The 23849-nt window shown below is 55.3% G+C and overlaps 1 protein-coding gene across 3 annotated transcripts in view; it reads left to right on the top strand.

Annotated features, from left to right (window-relative positions):
* The window catches only part of RANGAP1 (Ran GTPase activating protein 1), a 32182-nt gene extending 10889 nt beyond the window's left edge, over window positions 1-21293 (top strand). For 2 of the 3 annotated variants that reach the window (XM_042993367.1, XM_007079442.3), the window contains exons 4-16: window positions 943-1002; window positions 4228-4407; window positions 7021-7155; window positions 9897-10055; window positions 11302-11415; window positions 11832-11931; window positions 12018-12102; window positions 13118-13304; window positions 14245-14364; window positions 16389-16491; window positions 17684-17772; window positions 18030-18151; window positions 20266-21293. In XM_042993367.1, the coding sequence (XP_042849301.1) occupies window positions 943-1002; window positions 4228-4407; window positions 7021-7155; window positions 9897-10055; window positions 11302-11415; window positions 11832-11931; window positions 12018-12102; window positions 13118-13304; window positions 14245-14364; window positions 16389-16491; window positions 17684-17772; window positions 18030-18151; window positions 20266-20335 (1524 nt within the window). In that variant the 3' untranslated portion in view covers window positions 20336-21293. The remainder of the gene's footprint in view (window positions 1-942; window positions 1003-4227; window positions 4408-7020; window positions 7156-9896; window positions 10056-11301; window positions 11416-11831; window positions 11932-12017; window positions 12103-13117; window positions 13305-14244; window positions 14365-16388; window positions 16492-17683; window positions 17773-18029; window positions 18152-20265) is intronic. The other variant, XM_042993366.1, reaches the window with a different exon arrangement.
* The last annotated feature ends 2556 nt before the right edge of the window (window positions 21294-23849 follow it).

Below are 23849 nucleotides of genomic sequence, written 5' to 3'. Positions count from 1 at the left end.
TTTTGGGTGGACATAGCAACCAGAGTTGAAGGGTAAGGCTGTGTGCTTGGAGCTTTTAAACTCTGCTGGCCTATCATAGAGCCGCCGCCTTGGTGCCATTACCTGATATTTTGTTTAAATCAGCTCACTTTGATGTCATGTAAAAGCAAACATCCCTTCTGTAAATGTAAAGTGGTTTTCCTTTCCATAAAGGAAACAAAATAGCGTTATTAAATTCTGGTTTGACGCATTGTCCCCTCTTGAGCGTGAGTCCTGCTCATCCTTTTTTCAAAGGCAGATGAGCAAGGAGCGGAGAGGTGGGCAAGATCCATCAGCCCCAAAGCAAGGCTACCTTCTGGAGGTGATCAGAGGGTTGAAAAGAGCCTTGAAGGGTGCGTGGCTGGTGCTCTCCCAGTCAGTAGAGCATGAGACTCTTGGTCTCGGAGTCATGAGTTTGAGCCCCCCATTGGGCATAGAGATTACTTTAAAAAAAAAAAAAAAAAAAAGCCTTGAAAAATTAGTAACTTCCTGGCTGCTGGATCCTATTTGGTTATTTTCTGCCTCTGCCACCCAAATCCTGACATGTGTTGCTTCACCCACAGTGTATGGGGAAACTGATGTTGGAAACGAATGCTGGGCCAGGAGTCTGGCATATTGGCCCTGGTCCTGCCACTGCCCTGGGCCTGGGGCCGGTCTTTTCCTTCTCAGCCTGGTTTCTCTCCTGGAAAACGAGAGGATTGGGCCAATCAGGTTTTCCTGACAGTTCTGCTGAGCCCTGTATGGCCTTTGGAGGCCGCCAGGTTCCCCCAACTTCCGCCAGAGCTGGGCCAGCTTTTTGCTGAGGAAACTCAAATTAAAAATTAAGAAGCATTGTAACTGTCAGTGGTCCACAAGGGTGAGGTGCTGCCTGCAGGCCACCTCTGAGGGGCACCCCTAATGCTTCTCTTCCTCCTCCTTCCAAAGCGATGCCACTGGAGTGACATGTTCACAGGGAGATTGCGGTCTGAGATCCCACCAGCCCTGGTAAGTGCACAGTCCGCTGCTCCCCTCCCCTGGTCACAGGAGCCCCTTTAGCAGTTCCCAGGGCTTTTTTTCACACTTTTGTCCACACTTTCTTCACCCTGTGATGAAGATGCTGGAATAGAAGCCAGGGGAGCACAGCATCTGTCTTGTTATCCTGATGGGCAGGTGGGGGTACAGGTGAGAATGGAGACTTGAGGCCTAGTGATAGGAGGTACAGCAGCGCCCAGGGATTCCAGGGTTCATTCCTGAGCTTCGTGGTTTCACCCTCACCGCAGATCTCACTCCCTCCGCTCTTACTCCTCTCTTAGCTTTGCACTTCCCTGTGCTCCCCATCATGCCCTTCTGTGGCCCCCCCATCTCCCCCTGGGCCCTCCCTTTCTCCATACCACTGTTTTTGCTTTGCTTCTCATCATGGGTGGCTTCCATCCACACTGTTTTCCATTTCCCCGTTCCTGGGGCTCAGCTTGGCTCGGGTCAGGTTCCCAGCCTGGGGTTCGGTGGGTGGGGTGAGAGGGGGGCATCACTGAGCAGAACGTGGCTTGCCTGGGGCTCAAGGGAAAGAGGCAGGGCTGGTAATAGGCAGCCTTTCAGTAACATGGGGCCTAGTACATGAGATGCCTTCACGGTGAGGTTCTTGGTCAGTTATTTGTTGTGACCATCTGTGTTATGGGGTCTCTCACCCTGATTGTGCAGGCTGCCTTCTCAGTCCTCCGTGCCTCTAGTCAATGCGGGGGTTCCTGAGGTGCCCATGTACCAACCTCATTTCTAAAGCACCTCACTCTGGGGGAACCTGGCTCAGTGGAGTGTGTGACTCTTGATCTCAGGATCGTGAGTTCAAGCCCCATGTTGGGTGTAGAGCTTACATTTAAATGAATGCATAGATCTATAAACAAATATATTAATAAATAAATGTACGTAATAATAATGGGACACCTGGGTGGCTCAGTCGATTAAGTGTCCAACTCTTGATTTTAGCTCAGGTCATTATCTCCTGGTTGGCGAGATCAAGCCCTGAGTTGGGCTCTGTGCTGTCAACTTGGGATCCTCTCTCTGCCCCTCCCCTGATCTCATGTGCACAGTGTGCTCTCTCTCTCTTTCTCTCTTGAAATAAGTCAATATTTAAAAAATAATAAAGCACCTTGGTCTGGTAAACAACTAAAGGTGATTCAGGAAGTGACAGGTGCCCTAATGGGGACTCCAGAGGGAGGGCTCCTCTGTTGGGGGATTGAGGAAGCCCTTGGGGAGCTGGTTAAGTTACCAGCCTCAAAGGGTGAACAAGAACCAGGTGAAGGTAGAATTTAGAGTATAAATTACGTGAATTCATTTGGAGGTTTGTATGTAAAAGGATTGAAAGTTAGAAGAGGTTGGGATGCCTGGGTGGCTCAGTCAGTTGAGCGTCCGACCTGACTTCGGCTCAGGTCATGATCTCATGGTTTGTGAGTTCGAGCCCTGCATCAGGCTCTGTGCTGACAGCTCAGAGCCTAGAGCCTGCTTTGGATTGTGTGTCTCTCTCTCTCTCTGCTCCTCCCTTAGGCACTTGCTCGCGCTCTCTCTCTCTCCCAAAAATAAATAAACATTAAAAAGAAAAGTTAAAAAAAGTTAGAAGAGGGAGGGAAGAAAACATACTTGTTGGATACGAACTATGGGCCCCTGTGTGCATTATTTTACCTGAATTTTAGCATTTAAGTTTCTCAATTTTTTTTAAAGTTTATTTTGAGAGACAGCGTGTGTGTGTGTGTGTGTGTGTGTGTGTGTGTGTGTGTGTGTGTGTGTACGTGTGTACAGACACACGGGTGGGCAGAGAGCAAGAGGGAGAGAGAGAATCGCACGTTAGACCAGAGCCGGATGCGGGCTCAAACTTATGAACCGTGAGATCATGACCTGAGCTGAAACCAAGAGTCAGACGCTTAACCAGCTGAGTTACTCAGGCATCCCAAGTTTCTCCATCTTTAAAGGAGATATTCTTATCTCCGTATTACCAGCAACAAGAGTGAATCTTAGAAAGGCAGGTAAGAGAATTTGGGGTCAGGGAAAGGCATGAGATGCAGGGATGGTGGAGCAGACACAGAGGGTTCAGCAACTCTGACTGCTGGAGGGCTGGAGGTCCTCGGGGCCAGATGGCAGGGGCGTGGCCTTCTCCCAAGGTTGGGGCAGCCAGAGAATGGCCCTCTGTTGCTGAGTCAGTGGTGGGGAAGACAGTGGAAACTGCCTCAGCTATCCTGTCCGCGGCCTGGGCAGGGACGGTGTCTCTTGCTACCCCCTGCCCTCCACTGGGAACCGTGTGCATGATGAGTGCCCCGCCTGTTTCTGCCCCCAGTTTCTGGTAGAGCCTCCTCCTCACCCATCTCCTGGGGAACTGTAGGTATCCCCAGCCCAGGAGGTTCCCAGGAGAGCTCAGTGTCTCCATGCCACGTCGGTCTTGGGCTGTGGCTCGGAGACAGGCACCCATCTGCCCGGTGCCCGCCAGAAACCCCGGAGGCCTCAGCGGTGCCTGCCTCCCTCCTGCACATCCTCTGAACGCCCAGCTTCTGCGGGTCTTCCTCCCTCTGTGAGGCCTATGACTGACCTGGGGCTCACGTCTCCCATCTCCCACCACGCTGGCCAGCCAGCTTCCTCCTCTGCTGCCTGGATCACTGTCTCACGCTCCTGGGCGGGCAGTCGGCATATCCGGCATCCCTCTGCACATCAGTGTGCCCTCCTCAGACTTGGAGGATGTGTCCTCTCTGTCCCTCACCCACCTCAAAGCCCTTTGCTCTCGGGCTTATAGGGTCACAGTCCTTGGCCTAATGTTCGGGCCGCTTGCCTGATTTGACTCCTCTCTTTCCTTCCAGCCTCAACCTCTTCTGGAGTCCTAGACACACAGTAGGCTGCTTCACGCCTGTGTCTTTGTTTATGTTCTTTTGTTTGCTTATGTTCGTGTTTTTACTGTTGGCTGGAATCGCCTCATCTGTGGTTAACTGATTCTCATCCAGCCTGAGCTCCTATGCCACCTTCTATAGGAAGCCTTCCTTGACCACCCCCATGTATACCAAGCCCCACGCCCCACGCCCCACCTGAATTGGGAGCCCTCTTCAGGGTTTCCAGTCATGGATATAAAATAGGGACAGCTCTGTACTGAAACGGTCTGTGTCTCTGCCTGGGTGCCCCCTGAGGGCAGGGGTCCTGGCACAGAAGCAACATCTGGTGGGTGTCTGTGATTCTGAGATGAGCCCTTTCTGTGCCCAGACCTCACTAGGGGAGGGACTCATCACAGCCGGGGCGCAGCTGGTTGAGCTGGACCTGAGCGACAACGCGTTTGGGCCTGACGGCGTTCGAGGCTTCGAGGCCCTGCTCAAGAGTTCCGCCTGCTTCACCCTTCACGAGCTCAAACTCAACAACTGTGGCATGGGCATCGGAGGTGGCAAGGTGGGTGTGGCGGGCCCTCCCGCATGTGCCTGTTGTCCCTCACCCTTCTTCCCTCCCTGCCTGGTCTCCTGCTGCGTTTGCATCCATTGGAAATATGTGCCCTTGGCCACCATCTGGGATGGCTGGGTTGTTGTTTTTCTCTTCAGAGGAGAAAGGCCTCAAAGGCAGCTGCCTGTGGCCAGTGGGGAGAGGAGGTGGAGGCCTGGAGGGCGGGGTTGCCAAGCAACCGTTCCCCGGTTCTCGGTGTTGTCTTGGCAACACAGAGGCAGTGTCGCATACATGCTCGACCTGCTGGCTCTGCAGAGTGCAGGGCTTGGGCATCCCAGACTCGCTGTGCCCTCAGAACAGCTGGCAGAGCCACGTGAGGCCCAGTGTGTGCACGTGGGGGAGGGAACCCAGGAAGAGAAACTGCCTGGGCCTGGGCACAGCTCACCCTCTTCCTGGCCAGGGCCCCCCCATCCTCCCAACTAGTTGGGCTGGTCGGCACAGAAAGGCGTGTCTTCTCTTCCCAGAACCTGTACTGGGGGAGCCCGGCCTTGTTCTCTTTTCCGTCGTTCTGGCTCCTTTAGGCCCAGATACCAGAAAGACCAATTCCCATCCTCCCTACCTCCATTCACATTCTGAACAAAAGAAGAAAAGGGTTGGGACACAGGACGTACAGCGACTGGGGACATCTTCTTTTGGAAGGTGTGTTAAATGCACACCCTCGTTCTCCCACTCGTGCTGAAATGGGGGGTGATGCTCTTCCCAGTCTTCCAGTTAACTGGACTTGGGTCAAGCCCCCAGATGGCGTTGCTAGGGTGGGACTAATGTGGGATTTGGACCTGCTTCCGTGCACCCATCAGAGCAGCAAGGGGAGCTTGTGTTGTGCTCTCAGTGTCCCAGGCTGAGGTCCCGGAGCGGCCTCCCCTGCAGGGGGTGCCTGTTGCCTCTCGCCCCCTGGGAGGGAGATTCGGGGCGTGCTCCCAGCTGTCTCGACCTGCCCCCCCACAGTCTAATTGGGGAATAAGCCGTGCATGTGTTACGACATTAAGGTGCTGACATCAGCACAGAAAACAGGTCCAGCCCAACCTAGAGTGGGGTGTGCTGGGGGAGCCGGACACCTGCCTGTAATCTGCCTCAGCCTTCCATTAGCTGCCTTCTGCTGTGCAGCGTCCGGGGGGACTGTGCTTCCAGAACTGGCTGTCAGGCATTGCCCTTACTTCAGCACGTGGGATGGCCTAGGGAACACAATAGTTTGAACCCAGGGGCCTCCTGGCAGCCCCGCTCCACTCTCGAATGTGATTTGTACTTGGCTTTACCTTCCTCACCACTCATTCGGTGAGAGCTTTTTGTCACATCTCGTGGGTGCCGGCCTTGCTGATCTGAACCTCCCGGGGGCCGCAAGGTCTCCGGGTCCTTCAGGATCTGTTCCCTCCAGCTGGAATGCATTCAGTGTGGCCAGTGTGCCACGCACATGGGAATTGGAGGGGCCTCAAGGATTCACGTGGGAATGAGACATAACCCTCTGCTTGGAGCTCTCCAGACCCAGAGTCCCCAAGCTGGACTCTTGTAGGAGCGATGACCTCACCACGGTGACTCCAGAGGGAATTGGGGAGAATGGGGGGTGCTGGTACAGTTGGCTGCCTCCTCTGCAAAGGTTCCTCAGGAGGCTGGTTGGTGGCGGAAGTCCACAGTCTCTACTGAGCATGTGCACGGCTCACCGCATCAGGAGTCAGGCTGGTGGTGGCTCCCAGGGACAGAATGCTGTGCAGGCAGGCTGACCTGGCTGTCAGTTGCAGTTCCGATGCATATTTACTGTGAGACCGTGGCCGGCTCAGTTACCTGTCTGAGCCTCGGCTTCCTTGTTTATAGTTGAAAGCCAATACCCCTTGCCTCCCAGGCTCGTGTTGAGGTTGAAACGAGGTGCGAGAGGACCCTCGTTGAGCGTGCTGATGGCCTGTCGGTGCTGTGGAGACATTGCTTCTCTCCTGCTGCCCTTCTTGTGAATCTTTTATGTTTTATTTACTGTGGTGTCTCTGATTCCCAGCAGCCAGCCAGTATTTTTTAACTCTTGGCTCTGTTGGTTTCACTCGTGTAGAAGCCACCTCCTGGCACCACCTCAACAGCAGGACAAACTGGGTTTCCGGTTTTCTCCCCTTAGGCGTTGGGGAACATGCAAGAGATGCCAGAAGATTTAGGTTCTGGTCCAGACTCAGCCACTTGCTTACCGACTAGAGGAATGTTTCTGTCCCTCTTGGAGCCTGAGTTTCTTTAGCCAGAAAGTGGGAATCACGATGGTCCCCATCTGACAGGGCATCTGGCAGTAAAGTGAGCTGACTGAAGTACCTTCCCTAGGACCTGTCTTTCAATTGACCTGCCCATGTTGGAGTCTCCCTTCCTGCCAGGTCTCTATCTCCCCGTCTCTAACAGGCACAGGGTGGTGGGACACGCAAATGAAGTGGAATATGGGAAAGCCCTTCGTTGTAAGCTGTGGGTGCTGGCACACGTGCAGTACGGCCATGGTGCTTATGAGCAGTTCTTGTCCCTGTGTCCACCGCCAGTAGGTGGCATGGGAGGTTGAAGACCAGGCCTCCTGCCTCAGGGCTGGGCCCCTTGCCTTTTCCCCCACAGATCCTGGCAGCAGCTCTGACTGAGTGTCACCGGAAGTCCAGTGCCCAGGGCAAGCCACTGGGCCTGAAGGTCTTCGTGGCTGGCAGAAACCGTCTGGAGAACGATGGAGCCACTGCCTTGGCGGAAGCTTTCGGGGTGAGGCTTTTAATCCTGGTCTGCATCCCTACTCTGGAATTGAGCTGCGAGGCCTAGGGCGAGCCGCTTCCCCTCTCTGAGCCTGCTGGCTCATTCTGCAGTGGGGCAGAACGCCTGTGATGTGTCTGAAAAGCCACCCCATCCAGCACTGCAGGTGAATTGGTAGTGGCTCCTGGAATCCTGTTTGAGAAGATTGTGTGTGGCTCTGATCAGTGAGTGAGGTCTGCCTGGCTCAGATATGGGAGTCAGGGGTGCCAGAGCAGCGAGCAGGACGACGGCCTGGCATGACGTCAGCCTGCGCTCCCTGAAGGTCAGTGTCTCTGCCTCTAGTGGGTGGGGCACAGAGATGGAGTGAGTCCTCAGACTCACCCTTGAGACGGAGGTAGGGGGCAGTGGCCCAGGTGCCCTTACCCCCTACTCCTCTCCTTCCACTCTCCTCTCTCCTCATAGCTGCCCTGGTGCCCTGCCCCCTCCCCTGACACTGTTGAGATCTTGACTGTGAGCTCCGGGAGAGGGCCACCCCTACCCCATGGGGCTGGGAACGTTGGAGTCTGTCTTTTCACTTAATGTAAATGTTTTCTGTGGCAGACAGTATCCTAGCGGTATTAACTGTATTCAGGCCACAGCCACATCCCCCATAGTGTTGCTACTTAAGACGGTCTACCTGGTGGAGCGCCTGCCTCAGGCAGAGAGTGAGAATAGTGGGGGACAAGTGCCTTACTGGACCCCGGGCTGCAGGAGAGCTCTTGCTGCCTCTGGAGCCGGAGGAGCCTAGTTACCATCCTTGTAAACATCATGACATTAAAGGTTACGCCTTCTCTGCGCCCCTTCCCTCACCTTGCCGTCCCCAGTGTGGTGGGTGGGAATGGGGATGTGCTGTGGTTGTGCTAGGCATCCATCAGATGTCCTTCTGTGCTCTTGGACTTGGGGTCCGTAGGATGCCTCTAGTCTGTGATAGAACCCAGGGAGTCTTTGAACGTGGATGGGGGAAGATGGCATGATTATTAACACTAACGTAACTAAAATGTAGTGGGTTTTTTAAATTACTTTACTTTGAGAGACAAAGAGTGCAAGCGGGGAGGGGCAGAGAGAGAGAGATTGAATCCCAAGCAGCCACCGCACAGAGCCTGATACGGGGCTCCATCTTACGAACTGTGAGATCATGCCCTAAGCCACCCAGGTGCCCTTAAGATGTAGTGTTACCTTCAGTTGTGAAAGTAGACGATAAGCCTCAGCTGCTTTAGAAATGCCCACGATTGGGCACCTAGGTGGCTCAGTCGGTTAAGTGTCTGACTTCAGCTCAGGTCACGATCTCAGGGTTCGAGAATTTGAGCCCCGCATCGGGCTCGCCTGCTTCAGATCCTTTGTCCCTGCCCTCTCTGCCCCTCTCCCTCTTGCACTTTGTCTGTCTCTCTCAAAAAATAAACTTAAAAAAAAGAAAGAAAAAAGAGAAAACACCTGCCCGTGATTGTGTTGATGGTAGAAATCACAGATGTTTTCACATGAAATAGTTGTACAGATCTACAGAAACGTTGCTCATGTGGTAGCGTCACAATAACCGCAGACTTGCCCCGAAGTGCTGTTGTTCAGTGGCTTTGTAATATGGTGAACACATATTACTCCAGCACACCTTTGGGGTTTTTTCTAACTGTTTTGAGGATTGTCTTCCAGTTGAGTTGACTTACTTTGTAGTCCTATATAATTTGTTTTAAAATTATTAAACATGCTAAGAAAGGTGCCGGGGCTTTTACCAGACCGCCGGAAGGGTCTGCGGCACAGAAAATATTGAGCAGCCCTGACTGGTAGCGTTCCTCGGTTGGCCTGCCTGTATTTGCTTGTGAACCCTCTGCGCTGTTCTGGTAGCCTGGAACAATGAAAGGCCCCTAGTTGGAGAGTTCTTGCAGGCCTGGCTTCAATCCTTGGTGGAAGCGGAGACTGGGGCATGGGCTCCTTCAGAGCTCAGAAACTGGTGGAATGTAGAGAGGAAGGTGTTGTTGATAGTCCAGATGACGGACGCCATGATAGTGGAAGGACAGAGTGCTCTGGGGATACAGGCAGAGCACTGGCCTGTGCCTGGGGTGGGGGTGGGGGCATCCTGGAAGCCCTCCTGGGAGAGGAGGTATCCAAAATGAGAGGTATATAGGAAGACTGCATAGGAGTCAGTCTACCAAGAAAATGCCAACAAACAAGGACACAGAGTGTTCCAAGCAGAGAGAAGGGAAGTGTCAAAAGGTTGGGATGAAGAAAGGCTGGGTGGTTGGGGAAGACCTCGTCCCCTAGAAAAGGAGGTAGATGTGGGGTACCAGTCGTACCGTGTGAACAGGGCAGGAGAGCCCCAAGAAAGACAGGCCCAGTGGAGCTGCAGTGTGCAAAGAAGGACCAGGGCAGACTCCTGGGCCAACATCCAGGGTCCTCCCTGTGTGGACGACACCAGACCCAGAAACTTGTGTTCTGCGCTGTGTGACCCTGCACAAGTTACTTAGCCTTTCTGATCCCTAGTCTTTGTCTGGTGGAGTTCCTAATCCCAGGTCGGTCTCCCTCATGAGGCTATGGAGGGGATCAGATACAGCCATGCCCAGAGTTCTGCTTTGAGATCACCCAAAATATCCGTGGACAAGCCCGTGCCCAAGTGGATGGCAGCCCCTCCCCGTATCTAGTGTGTAGTGCCACCTTCCTGCCTACTGGATGTCCCTGGAGCTCGGGAGCCCACCACTCTGCTCTGTCCCTCCTGCCCCTCGCAGATCATCGGGACTCTGGAGGAGGTCCACATGCCACAGAATGGGATCAATCACCCCGGTGTCACTGCCCTGGCCCAGGCTTTCGCCATCAACCCCCTGCTACGGGTCATCAACCTGAACGACAACACCTTCACTGAGAAGGGCGCTGTGCCTATGGCCAAGGTGAGGCGGGAGTGGCAGGGTCAGAGAGCAGTAAGCAGGGTCTGGCTGCTGCCTTTCTTTTGTTTTTTAAACTTATTTATCTATTTTGAGAGGGAGATAGCAAGGGAGGAGCAAAGAAAGAGAGGGAGAGAGAGAATCCCAAACAGGCTCCGCACAGAGCCCACTGTGGGGCTCAAACCCATCAACCATAAGATCATGACCTGAGCTGAAACCAAGAGTTGGATGCTTAACCGAGCCACCCAGGTGCCCCTGGCTGCTGTCTTTTTAATGCACGTATCAGCAGGTGAGCTGCTCTGCCCACCCACCGGATGTGTACCTCATGGGTACATTACAGAACAGGCCATGTGTCAGAAGCTTACCTGCGCTCTCTTTGGGCAGCTCTGAGTGTCCATACTGCCTTCCTCCTGAGCTGCCTCTGTGTAAACCCAGCTGTTGGTGCTGGATTAGTTCTCAGAATCTGCATGGAAGATTGTTCCGGCCCGACTGCTTTTCTCATTGATTCTTTGATCAGCTATTTATCGAGCCCTGTCCACTGCCCAGCCCTGTGCCAAGTGTGGGCCATGCAGAGTTGAGTCAGACTTTGCCTTCAAGGAGTCCCTAGTTCATGGAGGAAGGGGAGAGGCCTGTGACAGTGCAGGGCTGTGAATGTAGGGCTGTTTGGGTGTCGAGACCTCGCTGGACCCTAAGACTCCACAAAAGCCTAGTCCTGCTGCTGTGGGGGATTGGCAGAAGCATCTGCAAGTGTAGGGGATGTACAGGAAGTTCAGATCAGACTTAGGGCAGGCTTTCTGGAAGAGGTCACATTTTGGCCAAGTTGTATAAGACAAATGGACCTTGGACAAAGGGGTGTTTCAGGCGAAGGGATCAGCAGCATGGGAGAGGGTCCTGGTTTGAAACAGGCAAGGTTCAGGAGGTGTCTGAGGGTCAGACAATAGGAGAGGGAGGCAAAAACTCGTGGCCTTGCTGATTCTGAGGCTCTCCCGTGAGTACTAGGCAGCCATGCAGTGTTTTAAGCTGGGGTGCCACTTGGTCAGATTTATGCTTCAGGAAGGTTCTGGATATAACAGAAGTAGAGTGGAGGGAGGTTAGCCAGAGGCCAGGGGGTGACAAAAGCTGGTGAGGTGCTGAGAAGGCCAGACTGGATGGAGGAGGACAGTGTGGAGGCTGACACGGGGTGTGCCGTTGGCCCTCAGAGGGCTGCTGGGGGGCCTACACCCTCACCCTGGCCTTTGCTTCCTCCTCGCAGACGCTGAAGACCTTGCGGCAGGTGGAGGTGATCAACTTCGGAGACTGCCTGGTGCGCTCCAAGGGTGCTGTCGCCATCGCAGATGCCGTGCGCGGGGGCCTGCCCAAGCTGAAGGTGCCGGCGCCACCCGTGTCTTCCCCTCGGGTCTGGGCTCCCCCCACACTCGGGGTTGCCGCCGTGGGTGGCAGGGGTGTGGTCTTTAAGGCCAGGTGGGCCTGGGTTTGCGGCTCAGCCCTGCCACATCGCTCTCATTTTGTGCAATTCTCTTCACCTGTGTGACGTGAGCCACAGTTTCTTCATTTTGGAAATGGGAGGAGGGAGCAATGGAGGTCATCATAGCATAGAGTAAGAGAGCGCCTCGAGTACCTGGTGCGTCGCTAGCTAACTGGCATTATTATTGTCGCTGTCACTGTGCCCAGCTGGAGCTCGGAGCCTGCCTTACCCTCCCTTGGGGAAAACAGGCTTCAGAGGAGAACGTGGTCTCCTGGCCTGTGATTCTGCTGGCCTCTACTCCTTTCTCTTATTTTCAGGAGCTGAACTTGTCGTTCTGTGAAATCAAGAGAGATGCTGCTCTGGCTGTTGCCGAGGCCGTGGCCGACAAGGCTGAGCTGGAGAAGCTGGACCTCAATGGTAATAGGAGTGGTGGCCTTGGCCCACGCCTGCCGGGCAGGCCCTGCTGCCCGTCCTGACGCTCCGTTCCTCCTCTCCGCGAGCAGGCAACATGCTGGGAGAAGAAGGCTGCGAGCAGCTCCAGGAGGTGCTAGACGGCTTCAACATGGCCAAGGTGCTGGCCTCCCTCAGGTAGGGAGCTGTGGGCTGCGGTTCTCCTTTTATTCATTTAGGAACCATTGTTTGAGCCCCTGTATGTGTCAGATGCGGTGCGAGGCATCAGGGGCGCAAGGATAAGACAGTGAAGGTTTCTGACTCGTGGGACTTCATTCTGGCTGGACGGGTGGCCAAGAATGATTAAGCTCCTGTACGTTCAGAGACGGTGAAGGTCTGAGAGTGGTCACCCTTTGGAGTGGGTGAGGTGGGGAGGCTTGTGAAGGGATGACCTTTGATCTGAGCTGACAGATGAGGTAGGGTAGCAGTGAGGTCAGGGCGGCAATGGGGGTGTGGAACCAGACTTGGAGACGGAGTTCAGAAAGGAGGAGGTTGACGCAAGAGAGCAGGGAGTTCGGGGTTTGCGGAGCCACATGGGCTGTGGCCATGGCCGTGGCGGCAGGGCTGCCTCCTCCGTGTGGGTGGGAGTCGGTTTGCGTCATCAGCACCCGCTCCCTCTGCCCTTCTGGCCCCCAGGTTGGCTTCATTCACCTGTCAGACCCTCACTTGTGTCCCCTCAGTTCTATGCCTGTGCTGCTGCTAGGAACTGGGGGCTCAGATGGCCTTGAGGAGCTCACAGTCCCAGAAATCCCCATCCCCTCGCCTCCCCCCCCCCCCCCCCCCCCCCCCCCCAGCCACAGCTTCCTGTGAGCAGTGAGATACGGCGTCTCAGCCTGGGCAGTATTCATGCCAAGCCCTGGGCCTCAGCTGTGACGGACTGTTCTCTTCCTTTCCTGTCTCCCCAGTGGGGGACTACGGGCGAGGGTGGATATGTGGTTTCTCCGTGTTCACAACATGGGCTTCCCTGGGTGATGAGAGTTGGATGACGGGCTCCCTGGTGACCCACATGCCCTCACCCTGGGAGCGGTGGTGCCCCCATCCTCTGTAGGCTCCCTCCCACCTGATTGGGGTCTGTGGGTTGTGGATCCAGGCCTCGGAGCCAACATGGGCCTCTGGGCAGGGAGGGTCTGCTTTAGCCAACTCCCCTCTGCAGTGACGATGAGGGTGAGGATGACGAGGAGGAGGAGGAGGAAGAGGAGGAAGAAGACGGAGAAGAGGAGGAGGAGGAAGAAGATGAGGAAGAGGAGGAGGAAGAGGAGGAGGAGGAAGAAGAGCCACAGCAAGGGCAAGGAGAGGAGTCATCCACACCATCAAGGAAGATTCTGGACCCAAATAGTGGAGTGAGTTCCTTGTCGTTTGGCAGGATCAGAGCCCTCGTTCTCGAATGTGAAGTCCTGGGACATCTTCACGGGGGCGGTGGGTGTGGAATCCACTTAAGTACATTGGGTGCAGACTATTTTTGAATGCGCACCCCTGTAAGTGTAAAAGGAAAAGTCATCCCAATATAGCTGTATTCATCCATATTTATATTTATCCCAGTACAGATGCGTATATTCACTTACGCATCATGATGTGATTATAGCATATGTGACGCGGCTGTACCGTTTAGTATGAAACATACATAAATATCTCTAAAAGAAGAGAGTAAAAAATAGGCATAAATAGAAATTCTTTTCCTACCCATCTTGGCGACCTGCAGGGACAGCCCCCCCTTCTGGAGACTGGTCCAGCTTGAACACTCGGTGTCCCTTCGCCTCGCCAGGAGGGCTGGTGTAGTCAGGGCTACTGTGTCCTTTTCCTCATAAGCTCCTGACTAAAAACTCTTGACGAACCACATGTTGGACGAGGACCCCCACACTCATGTTGAATTTCACTTTTTTCCTAGTTTATGGAAGCATTTTGACAAGTGGCTGGGCACTTTCCAGTTTTTAGTTTTTCTCTGGGCACCTCGCTAGCAGTGCTTATCCGGGCTAGACTCCAGTTCCTGGTGGGGTCCACTTTGGCCCCCCTGCACTTCTTACATCACTTCCGGGACGTCGTATGTCATGGCAAGGAGGCGCTTGGCCTAAGGAGGTGGCTTGCCCCCATCGCAGAGGCTCCCATGCTAGGAGCCAGCAAGGGCCGGCGTCTGCGGGCCCCTCACCCTTTGGGGGCTGCACGTGAGCGGGAGGAAGAGTCCAAGACTCTGAGCCTTGACTACCTAGAGCGAAGGTTGCATGTTCTGGGTGAGGAGTCTGGGTTCGGACCTCCACAGAGCCACCTGTGCCGCCTGTCCCTCAGGAGCCAGCTCCCGTGCTATCCTCCCCGCCTCCTGCAGACGTCTCCACTTTCCTGGCTTTCCCCTCTCCAGAGAAGCTGCTGCGCCTTGGGCCCAAGAGTTCCGTGCTGATAGCCCAGCAGGTAGGCGGCCACGCTTCCAACCTCTGAGCCCAGCATGCCGTGGAGATGGGGACGAGCAGAGCATGGGATTGGGAGGGGACACTGTCAGGGGGAGTGGGGACTGCCAGGTGCGTTTAAGTGTTATTTATTTATTTATTTATTTATTTTTCGACATCAATAGGCAAATTTATTGGTGGCAAGAAATTCCAGTCAATACTAATCAGGCTCAGCTGGCCCACTTTTCCTTGCTGTTTTTTTTTAACTTGTTTTATTTTTTATTTTTCTAAATTTACATCCAAATTAGTTAACATATAGTGCAACAATGATTTCAGGAGTAGATTCCTTAGTGCCTCTTACCCATTTAGCCCCTCCCCCCTCCCACAACCTCTCCCGTAACCCTCAGTTTGTTCTCCATATGTATGAGTCTCTTCTGTTTTGTCCCCCTCCCTGTTTTTATATTATTTTTGTTTCCCTTCCCTTATGTTCATCTGTTTTGTCTCTTAAAGTCCTCCTATGAGTGAAGTCATATGATATTCGGCTTTCTCTGACTAATTTCACTTAGCATAATACCCTCCAGTTCCATCCATGTAGTTGCAAATGGCAAGATTTCATTCTTTTTGATTGCCGAGTAATACTCCATTGTGTGTGTGTGTGCGTACCACATCTTTATCCATTCGTCCATCGATGGGCATTTGGGCTCTTTCCATACTTTGGCTATTGTTGGTGGTGCTGCTATAAACACTGGGGTGTGTGTGTCCCTTCGAAACAGCACACCTGTATCCCTTGGATAAATGCCTAGTCGTGCAATCGCTGGGTCGTAGGGTAGTTCTATTTTTAGTTTTTTGAGGAACCTCCATGCTGTTTTCCAGAGTAGCTGCTCCAGCTTGCATTCCCAAGTGTTATTTATTAAGTGGTCTCTGTGACCCACATGGGGCTCAAACCCACGACCCCGAGATCAAGTTGCGTACCCTTCCTTCCGACTGAGCCAGCTAGGGCCCCTCCCCCACATTTTAAAAATACACATAAATGAGTGTGACCAGTGTATCTGTCAACCTCCAGAAGCGGACCCCGCCACCGGCAACACACTTGGGCTGCAGGAAGGGCAGGCCTGCTGCACCTAGTGACACCTGGGGCATTTGCCCAGCACACTCATGTGCACACACCTAGGCTTCCTTCCCGTGTTCTAGAACAGCTGTCCTGCCCAGGGCTCCTGTGGAGGTCACGTGCTTTAGTGTCCCCTTGCTCCCGCCTCACTCGTTTGTTGGTTCGCTGGCTTGTTCATCCATTTGTTCGCTTCCTCATTCCCTGATTCATACTGAGGTGACTGTCCAGTGCCTCCTGTTGGCTGGGCACTGCTCCGAGTACCTAGACACGGCTTCATTATGTAACCCTCTGGGCAGCCCCGAGCGTAGACCCTGTTACGCTGGGTGACACCTGAGAGAGCAGGGTTTCAGAGAAGTTAAATGATAAATACGGAGAAATAAAGTGTGTCTGCTCCCAGAGCTACCTTGGCCTTTTGGCCGACTTCCTTTTCATGTTTTCTCTGTTTCTTTCCCTGACAAATGAGATTAAAGGCCCACTTTTTCATGTAATACCATTCGCCATCTCCTGTGTCAGGAACCATGCCCACTACCCCAGTGAGTGGATATAGCACTCAGACACTGTTTCTGGACATTCACGTTGCTTCCACCTGTCTCCACCCCAGTGAAGTTAGGTGAAGTTAAACTTCCTTGTGTTGAATGACGTCTAGCCTATATCCTGGATTATTTTGTTCAGGTTAGATTATAAGAAGAGGAGCACTGGGTCACGGGAATAACCCATTTTAATACTGATGTGCTCCCTCTGTATGCTTTGCATACCTGCCATGGACCGGACCATGCTTGGCTCGAAGGGGACAGTGTGGGCGCGAGGCAGGACCCATCTTTGCCCACCAGAGGCCCATGTCTCACCAAGGCCTCTTCCAGCCAAGCCAGCAGCAGAGTGCAGGCACATCTTCCCTGGGGCTCTGGCCCCTGGTGACTAGCCATTGTCTCTTGTGTTCTCAGACTGACACATCTGACCCGGAAAAGGTGGTCTCTGCCTTCCTGAAGGTGTCGTCTGTGTTTAAGGATGAAGCCACAGTGAGGACAGCAGTGCAAGATGCAGTAGGTAACGTGGGGTGGGCGGGGCACGGATGGCCCTGCCTTCTTGCTGCATCAGGGCTCAGATGACATTTACAGTGGCTGGAACCCCTTGTTCCAACACTTAAGTATGTACTGCTCTCCACCCCCTCCTACCTGTTTTGTTGGGTTCCTGCCACGGAGTAGGCTGGCTGCTCTCCTATTTTTTGCAGATGGGGCAACTGAGGCCTTTCCAAAGCCATACAGTTACATACAGTTAGAACTCAGCCAGGCGTCTGCTGTAGGAAGACCAGATAGTCACAGCCCCAAGGCCCTGATGGGAGCGGTCCTCTCAGAGGAGAGGCCACGAGAGAGCTAGCTTTTGTCCTCATCTGAGCCTCTGCACACAGTCCCCTCCACCTGCAACCCGGAGGATGCCTGCTTTCCCATTTCTTTCACAAGGCTTCCCAAGATCTCTGGTCCTGTCATGACCCTCCCTTGCTACCCCTTTCCCTGTTACCTCCATCATAGCACCTGTCACCTTCCACTTGACCACGCATGTCTGAGCTCTGCAGTGTGGTCAGACTTGGGAAGGCAGACAGGGAAGGAAGGGCCCAGCACGTGGAGAAGAGTAGAGAGGAGTGGAGAAACGTGATGCTTTCTCCTGGATTGGTGCCCTGTGGGTGGCATTGAGGCAGGAGGGTCAGTGGGGAGCAAAGCTGGGTAGGCTGGCGAGGCCCAGATGGAGTCACTAAGTCTGCTCCCTGAGATCCCATCCCCATGAGCACTGATGGGAACAAGTAACCTGAATTGTTTCCCAGAACAGCCTAGCACGGAAGTGTGTGCCCACACAGTGCCTATAGACCCTCGGCCACTCCTTCCCCTCCCTTCTCTGCTCATTCCCCCTCACCTCTACAGAACCGCAGAAATCTCCCCCAGGGTGATCTGCCTCACTTAACCTTGCCCCCTGCCTGCCCCACCTTGGTTGTGCAAGGTCCCCAAGCCCTTTTGCAGTGTGTGAGGTCAGCATGAGAAGGACAAGGTGTCACAGCTGGTAGGTTGAGCCCTTCTCCTGGCTGTCCCCTCAGCCTGGGACCACGGTTTGCTGCCCTGTGCTCACCTGATGAGTGCAGAAGACAGGACCCAACTTGTGTGTGCCAGAGCTACGTGACCTTGGCTGGTGACCAGCCATTTGCTGCCCCAAACTCCTTTGTGGCCCCATTGCTGCTTCTGTCTTGCAGATGCCTTGATGAAGAAGGCCTTCAGCTCATCCTCCTTCAACTCCAATGCTTTCCTCACCAGGCTTCTCATCCACATGGGTCTGCTCAAGGTGCAGCTTCAGGGGAGGAAGGGGGTACACCTGCCCACCCACCCACCCTGTCCCACCCCTTGAGTCCTGTCGGGGGACCTGTCACCCACCCTGTCTCTGGGTCTGCTTAAGCAGCCTCGCCTTGGTGATGGGATTCAGCTTGACCTTGGCCATGGGGCTCTCTGGGCAGGGGGCTGGTGGTGGAGACCCACAGCACCCCAAACCCCGGTGACCCTGTAGCTCACTCACCCTGTTTGTGCTCTGTGTTCCCCTTACAGAGTGAAGACAAGGTCAAGGCCATTGCCAACTTGTATGGCCCTCTGATGGCATTGAACCACATGGTGCAGCAGGACTACTTCCCCAAGGCCCTCGCACCCCTGCTGCTGGCATTCATGACCAAGTGAGTGTGCCCTCATTGGCTCACACGGCAGCCGGTTCCGGCGTCTGCAGGCCCCTCGTCAGTGCAGGCTTCCCTGGCCTGCACGTTCAGGCCTATGAGAGACCCTCATGCCTCCTGGGCTCTCAGCATCCATGTTTCAGTCTCTCCTCCCCTGTGCCAAGCTGAGGACAGGGGGCTCAGGAATAGTGTCTTTTCCTGAGAGAGAGAACGTGGAGTGGCCCCTATTTTCCAGACGAGGAAACAGCACAGGAGGGGAGGAGTTTGCCCATGGTCGCCCTGGTGCTCGAGGTCCTGTACTCAGGGATGTCTCTGCGAGCAGTTCTGTGTCCATTCTCTCAGCGACAGGGCTGAGGCTGAAGGGGCCTGTCACACCCGTCTTCCGCAGCCACAGGCCCCTCCCCTGTGAATGCCAAATGCCCAGAGACCTGGAAATCTTGGCCGTGTCCTGGAGGAGGGTCCCGGCCCCTGGTGGGGCAGTAGCCATAGCTGGATAACAAGGAGCTTTCAGACTCCAGCGCCCACCAGGGATGAGTCAGAAGGCTTGTCTCCTGCTCTCACTGGGGCCCCGTGTAGCCCCAGCCGACCTCTGGCCCTCCTCAGGCCTCAGTCTTCCCGTCTACCCCGCCAAGTTGCTGAATGAGGTGGTCTCTGGGGGCTCTGACCACCCGTACTTACCGTGAATCCGGTGCTTTGGGAGGGAAGTGGGAGTGAGGCAGGAGAGCGACAAACTCCCCCTCGCCTTGGCGGGGGGGTGGGGGTGACGTAAGTGTGGCTCGTGCCATCGGGTCGTGCCTGGGTGTGTGAAGTGTCGGGGGCGGTCTGGCTCGGGGCACAGTGGGGAACACTGGCTGGCTTCTGGGACTGTTCGCACCGTGGCCTCTCCGCCCCCGCGGCATCTTGCGGTTCCCTGCGCACAGCACTGCCTCCTCGGGCCTCACGCTCTCGCATGTCTGCCCACCTGCCTGCCTCCACACCTGCCCGTCGCCACTGCGGCTGCCCAGGCCACCCATTCTGTTGCAGGTGGACTGGCCCGAGTGAAAAGCCGGGCTGAGGGGTGCCAGGCGGGCTCAGTTGGCGGCGCGTGCGATTCTTGATCTCGGGGTCATGAGTTTGAGCCTCACGGGTGTAGAGCTGAGTGCGTGGCCCCTCTGCCAGAGTCCAGCGTGAGCCCTCACCCTGGCCTCACGTCTCATGGCCCCGACTTCCCAGCAAGCTGCATTCTCCCCATGCCTGTTCCCACAGCAGGGGACATCGCCTTGACCCCAGCTCTTAGCTCGCTGGAGCATCTCCAGTCAGTGGCCCTGGTCCCTGCCTTCCCCCCCCTCGCCCCACAAAAGTCCGGCTCCTTTTGTCCCCTTCAGCTTCTAGTCGGCATTCTTCCCTTGGGCCTTCTTTTATTCTGAGAAGAAGCCCTTGCCCTTGTTGGTCTGTCACAGGTCCCTCCTTCAGCCACCTGCCCGCCCTCAGTGCAGGCCTCAGTCTATACCACTTTAAAACGGGATTTATAAAAGCTGTCCCTTAGATATTCTTTGAGGTGACCGAGTGGCCTTGAAGCGACATGCACATCTTTCCTCCCTCAACTCCTGGCCACGTGGTGTGGGGTCCCACAGCTGCGCTAGACTAAGGTGTCTGTGGGCTGCGGGTCCTGGCTGCGGTCCACGCTCGCCTGGCCCCCTGGATGTCTCGCCCACGTTCTTCCTGTGTAGTGACGTTAATGATCTCAACGGTGACAGTGGCCAGCCCATTACTCGTGAGGGCCCAGGTGGCACTGTAGGGTCTGTGAGGACACCCTGGCCCTGTGCCCACCGGAAGGGCCCTGGGAAGGGCTGCCTGGTGGAGAGCAGAGGCCTGCGTTCTGGCCAAGTCTGGGCTGAGCGGCCTTGGGTGTGCTGCCGCCTCTGAGCTTCACCCCCCACTCCCGCCCGCCCCCGCCTCCTGGAAAAGTCGTCCTGAAAGTTAGAAAACTGGATGCTGGCATGTTTTTAGCCTCAGAAATGGCCCCCACTCCCTCTCCATAGGTGGGAAACTGGCCCTGCTGCAGCCTGAACTCCCTGGGCCCCAGTGGTGTGTGTCGTGCCCTCCCACCCCCTGCACTGACCCTTCTTTCCCCACAGGCCCAACGGTGCCCTGGAGGCCTGCTCCTTTGCCCGCCACAACCTGCTGCAGACGCTGTACAAGGTGTAGATGCGAAACCGACCTCTCCCCACCCCTTGGCCTGAACCAGTGACTTGGGAAGGGACTCAGATGAAGGACTCTGGCCAGAGGCAGGGAGGGTCTTTGTCTCGTGCATCATGTCAGTCCCTGAGTATGTGTGTCGGTGTGGTGTGTGTGCAGGTGTGTGCTTCCTGTTGGGGTTTGGGTTTTTAATGTCTCCCTGCTGGACTGTTCCTGGTCCCGCTGGAGGGGAGCTGGCCCGCCCCCCGCCCCCCCCCACCCCCATGAAAGGGCTGAGAGCTGCTCTGCCATTAAACTTGTTACCACCTGAGGGCGCTCTGCTGATGCGTGCCTCCAGCTCCAGGCCCCGTGGCGGTCCCCTCCCACCTTGCCTTCCTTACCCTTCTGGGCTGCGCCAGCGCCTAGGGAATTGCGGTCTGTGCACTGTCCCCTCCCTCTGTGCTGTGGCCGGCTGCGCTTCATGCCCTGCCTGGGGCTGCTCACTTAGTGCTGCCTTTGCTTCCTGTCACTAAGCCCTGGTCCTAAAGCCATTGTCATCCCCGTCGTCCATCCCTGCTGTATTGATCTCTGCAGCCTGTGGGGCAATCAGTAGAAGGCAAGGCCCTGGTTCCCGTGCCACGTGGACAGGAAGAAAAGCCAGTGGCAACACTGGGTGTCTAGGAGCAGGAGTCGCGGGTAGATGATGCTGGCTCCAGACCCATGGGGCCTGCTCCTGGCTGCTGAGATGCTGTGACTGGCCCGAGGGCCATGCTGGAGGGGGCTCTTTGGCTGGCCCAAGTCTGTTCTCCGGCCCAGGGGCAGGGGCGGGGCCCACTGAGCTAGAGCTGCAGCTCGGGTGCTCTTAAAGGACCCAGACAGGGTGGGGACTGGGCTGGAGCTGCCCCCTGACGCTCTGTGCTTTCCCCTTTGTGCTCTTTGTGTGTCTGGGCTGTGCCCGGGGCTTCACAAATAAAGTCATGTGTGGCAACTGTGGAGACTGAAAAGTCTTTCAACCCTTAAGTGGGCGGTTCTCAGGGCCTTAATGCCCACAGTCCCACCTCCGTCTGTACGGGCTTGTCCATCACCAGAGGAGCTCCTGTGCCAGCCTTGTCCCGTGGGGCAGCCTCTCCTGCCCAGGCCCAGATGTATCCAGTTGTGCCAGCTCCCCTTTTAACAGCTGGCCGGTTGGTGCTCAGCAGGGGACAGCCATTCCTGGGGGCCAGGGACGGTGGGAGATCCTTCCTCTCTGGGCACTGAGGGCCCTGAATTGGGCCTGTTTCCATCTGCTCAGCACCATCTTACCCTTGACCTAGCCTTTGGGCTGCTGGCCCCTGCATCACTCCATTTATGGACCTAAGCCAGACACTGTCCAGATTTTGCCACAAAACCCACTGGCTGCACAGTCAGGAGCCTCCTGGGTCTGTCTAGCAAGGTCACCTTGCAGCTTGGCTGGGAAGCCGCCACAGGGTATCAGGCTCCAGGGCCTGGAATGGAGGGCACCTCCCTTGGGGGCCTTCCCTCCTCCCTTTGCTACACGTGGTACGAGGACAGCTAAGCAGACCCTCCTTAGGGCCCTCCTTAGCAGGCACACTTGGGGAACCCGTGTCTCCCACAGGATTGAAGAGGCCCCTCCAAAGTTTCTTAGGGGACAGCGCTTCCTTCTTGGCTGTGGACCACTCAGGCAACATCTTTTTTTTTTTTTTTTAATTGTTTTTTTTTAATGTTTTATTTCTTTTGAGAGAAAGAGACAGAGTGCGAATTGGGGAAGGGCAGAGAGAGAGGAAGACACAGAATCTGAAGCAGGCTCCAGGCTCCGAGCTGACAGCACAGAGCCTGATGTGGGGCTCAAACTCACAAACCGTGAGATCATGACCTGAGCCGAAGTCGTCACTTAACTGACTGAGCCACCCAGGTGCCCCTTTAATGTTTATTTTTGAGAGAGAGACAGAGCGTGTGTGGGGTGGGCGCAGAGAGAGAGACGGAGGGAGACACAGAATCCAAAGCAGGTTCCAGGCTCTGAGCTGTCAGCACAGATCCCGATGCGGGGCTCGAACCTGCAAACTGGGAGATCATGACCTGAGCTAAAGTCAGACACCTAACCGACTGAGCCACCCAGGTGCCCAGGTAACGTCTTTCTTGACCAGGTGGTGGAGGAGATGCCCGTGCCTTGCCCTCCTACCCTCCATGTGAGGCGATGTGGCAGAAGGCGGGTGGATGTCCAATTGACCCCCACCCCTTTGTTAGGCCCTGTTCTGAGCTCTGGGGCCACAGCCGCAGCTTTGGCGGGGGGTTCCCGCTGTGATGTAGGAGACCAACAACGGTGGTCCAGTGTCAGAATGGTGGGCAGTGAGGCCAGGAAAGTCTTAAAGAGTTAGGGATGCAAGACCTGGGTCTTCAGATTCGAGTACAACTTCTCACGAGTGATAATTGAACAGGAGAGACTGAGGTTCAGGGCTGAGTTGGGGCCTGGCTCTTCCCTCCGGGCTGCCTGGAGCTGGCCCTTGGTGCCTCCTAGGTTACGTGAGTGTGAGCTTCGGTCTGAGAAGAGCCCCACAGATCTCACTTAACCTTGCAGCGGCTCAGCACTCCTGGCTTCTCGGGGCCACACACTGAGGAGAATCCTGTGGTCCCAGGAGTGTAGGCCCAGCCCTCCTCGGTCCTTCAGACCAGCTCCAAGGTCAGGTCTCCACTGTGTACCGAGAGAGCTGTGTAGCCTTTGGAATTTTTCTGACTCAGAGGCTCCCAAGAGCTACAGCTAGTCCCGAGACTACACAGGCTCCGGGTCCCTGAGCACCATGACTTGGAATCTGCAAGGGCAGAGGTGCCTCAGCCTAGACAGTGCGTAACCGCCACGTACGAAAGGCCCGCTCGGCACCGGGCTGTTCTCACAAAGGGAGTTCAACCGTGGGCTTGGGGCTAAACCAGCAATAGTTCCATTCTGAAGCTCAAACTAGTAAACCCCCAGGAAGCACGGCCAAAGGGTCTCCCAAGCAGCACTTCCTGATAACAAGAACCCAGAAAGGCCTCTGGCCAACATCAGGAACACGGGTCAGATGCAAAGCTATGCAGTGGAGGGTTGGACGACCGAGAGCCAACGCACCAGCTCTAGCTACATGCATACCACGGATGAATCCGGATGTCGGGTGAAGATCTTCAGCATGTGCTTGCATGTGATAAACCCTGCATTCAGGGTGGGCGGTGGTCTGGGGATGGCAGGGGCCAGGGTGGGGTGAAAGCACAGTTGTCTGCAACGTTCAGAGTGATCCTCATCCATCCATTTACCAGCCATAGTGGTTTTTTTTAAGGAAGTAGAACACAAGAGCATTTAAAAAAAAATTTTTAGGGGCGCCTGGGTGGCTCAGTCGGTTGAGCGTCCGACTTCGACTCAGGTCATGATTTCACAGTTTGTGGGTTCGAGCCCCACATCAGGCTCTGTGCTGACACCTCAGAGCCTGCATCCTGCTTCGGATTCTGTGTCTCCCTCTCTCTCTGCCCCTCCCCTGCTCACATTCTCTCTCTCTCTCAAAAAATAAATATTAAAAAA

This window comes from Panthera tigris, chromosome B4 (genome assembly GCF_018350195.1).
Source record: "Panthera tigris isolate Pti1 chromosome B4, P.tigris_Pti1_mat1.1, whole genome shotgun sequence".
NCBI lineage: Eukaryota > Metazoa > Chordata > Mammalia > Carnivora > Felidae > Panthera > Panthera tigris.
The sequence above is the reverse complement of the archived record's forward strand: the minus strand, read 5'-3'. Positions and strand labels throughout refer to the sequence as shown.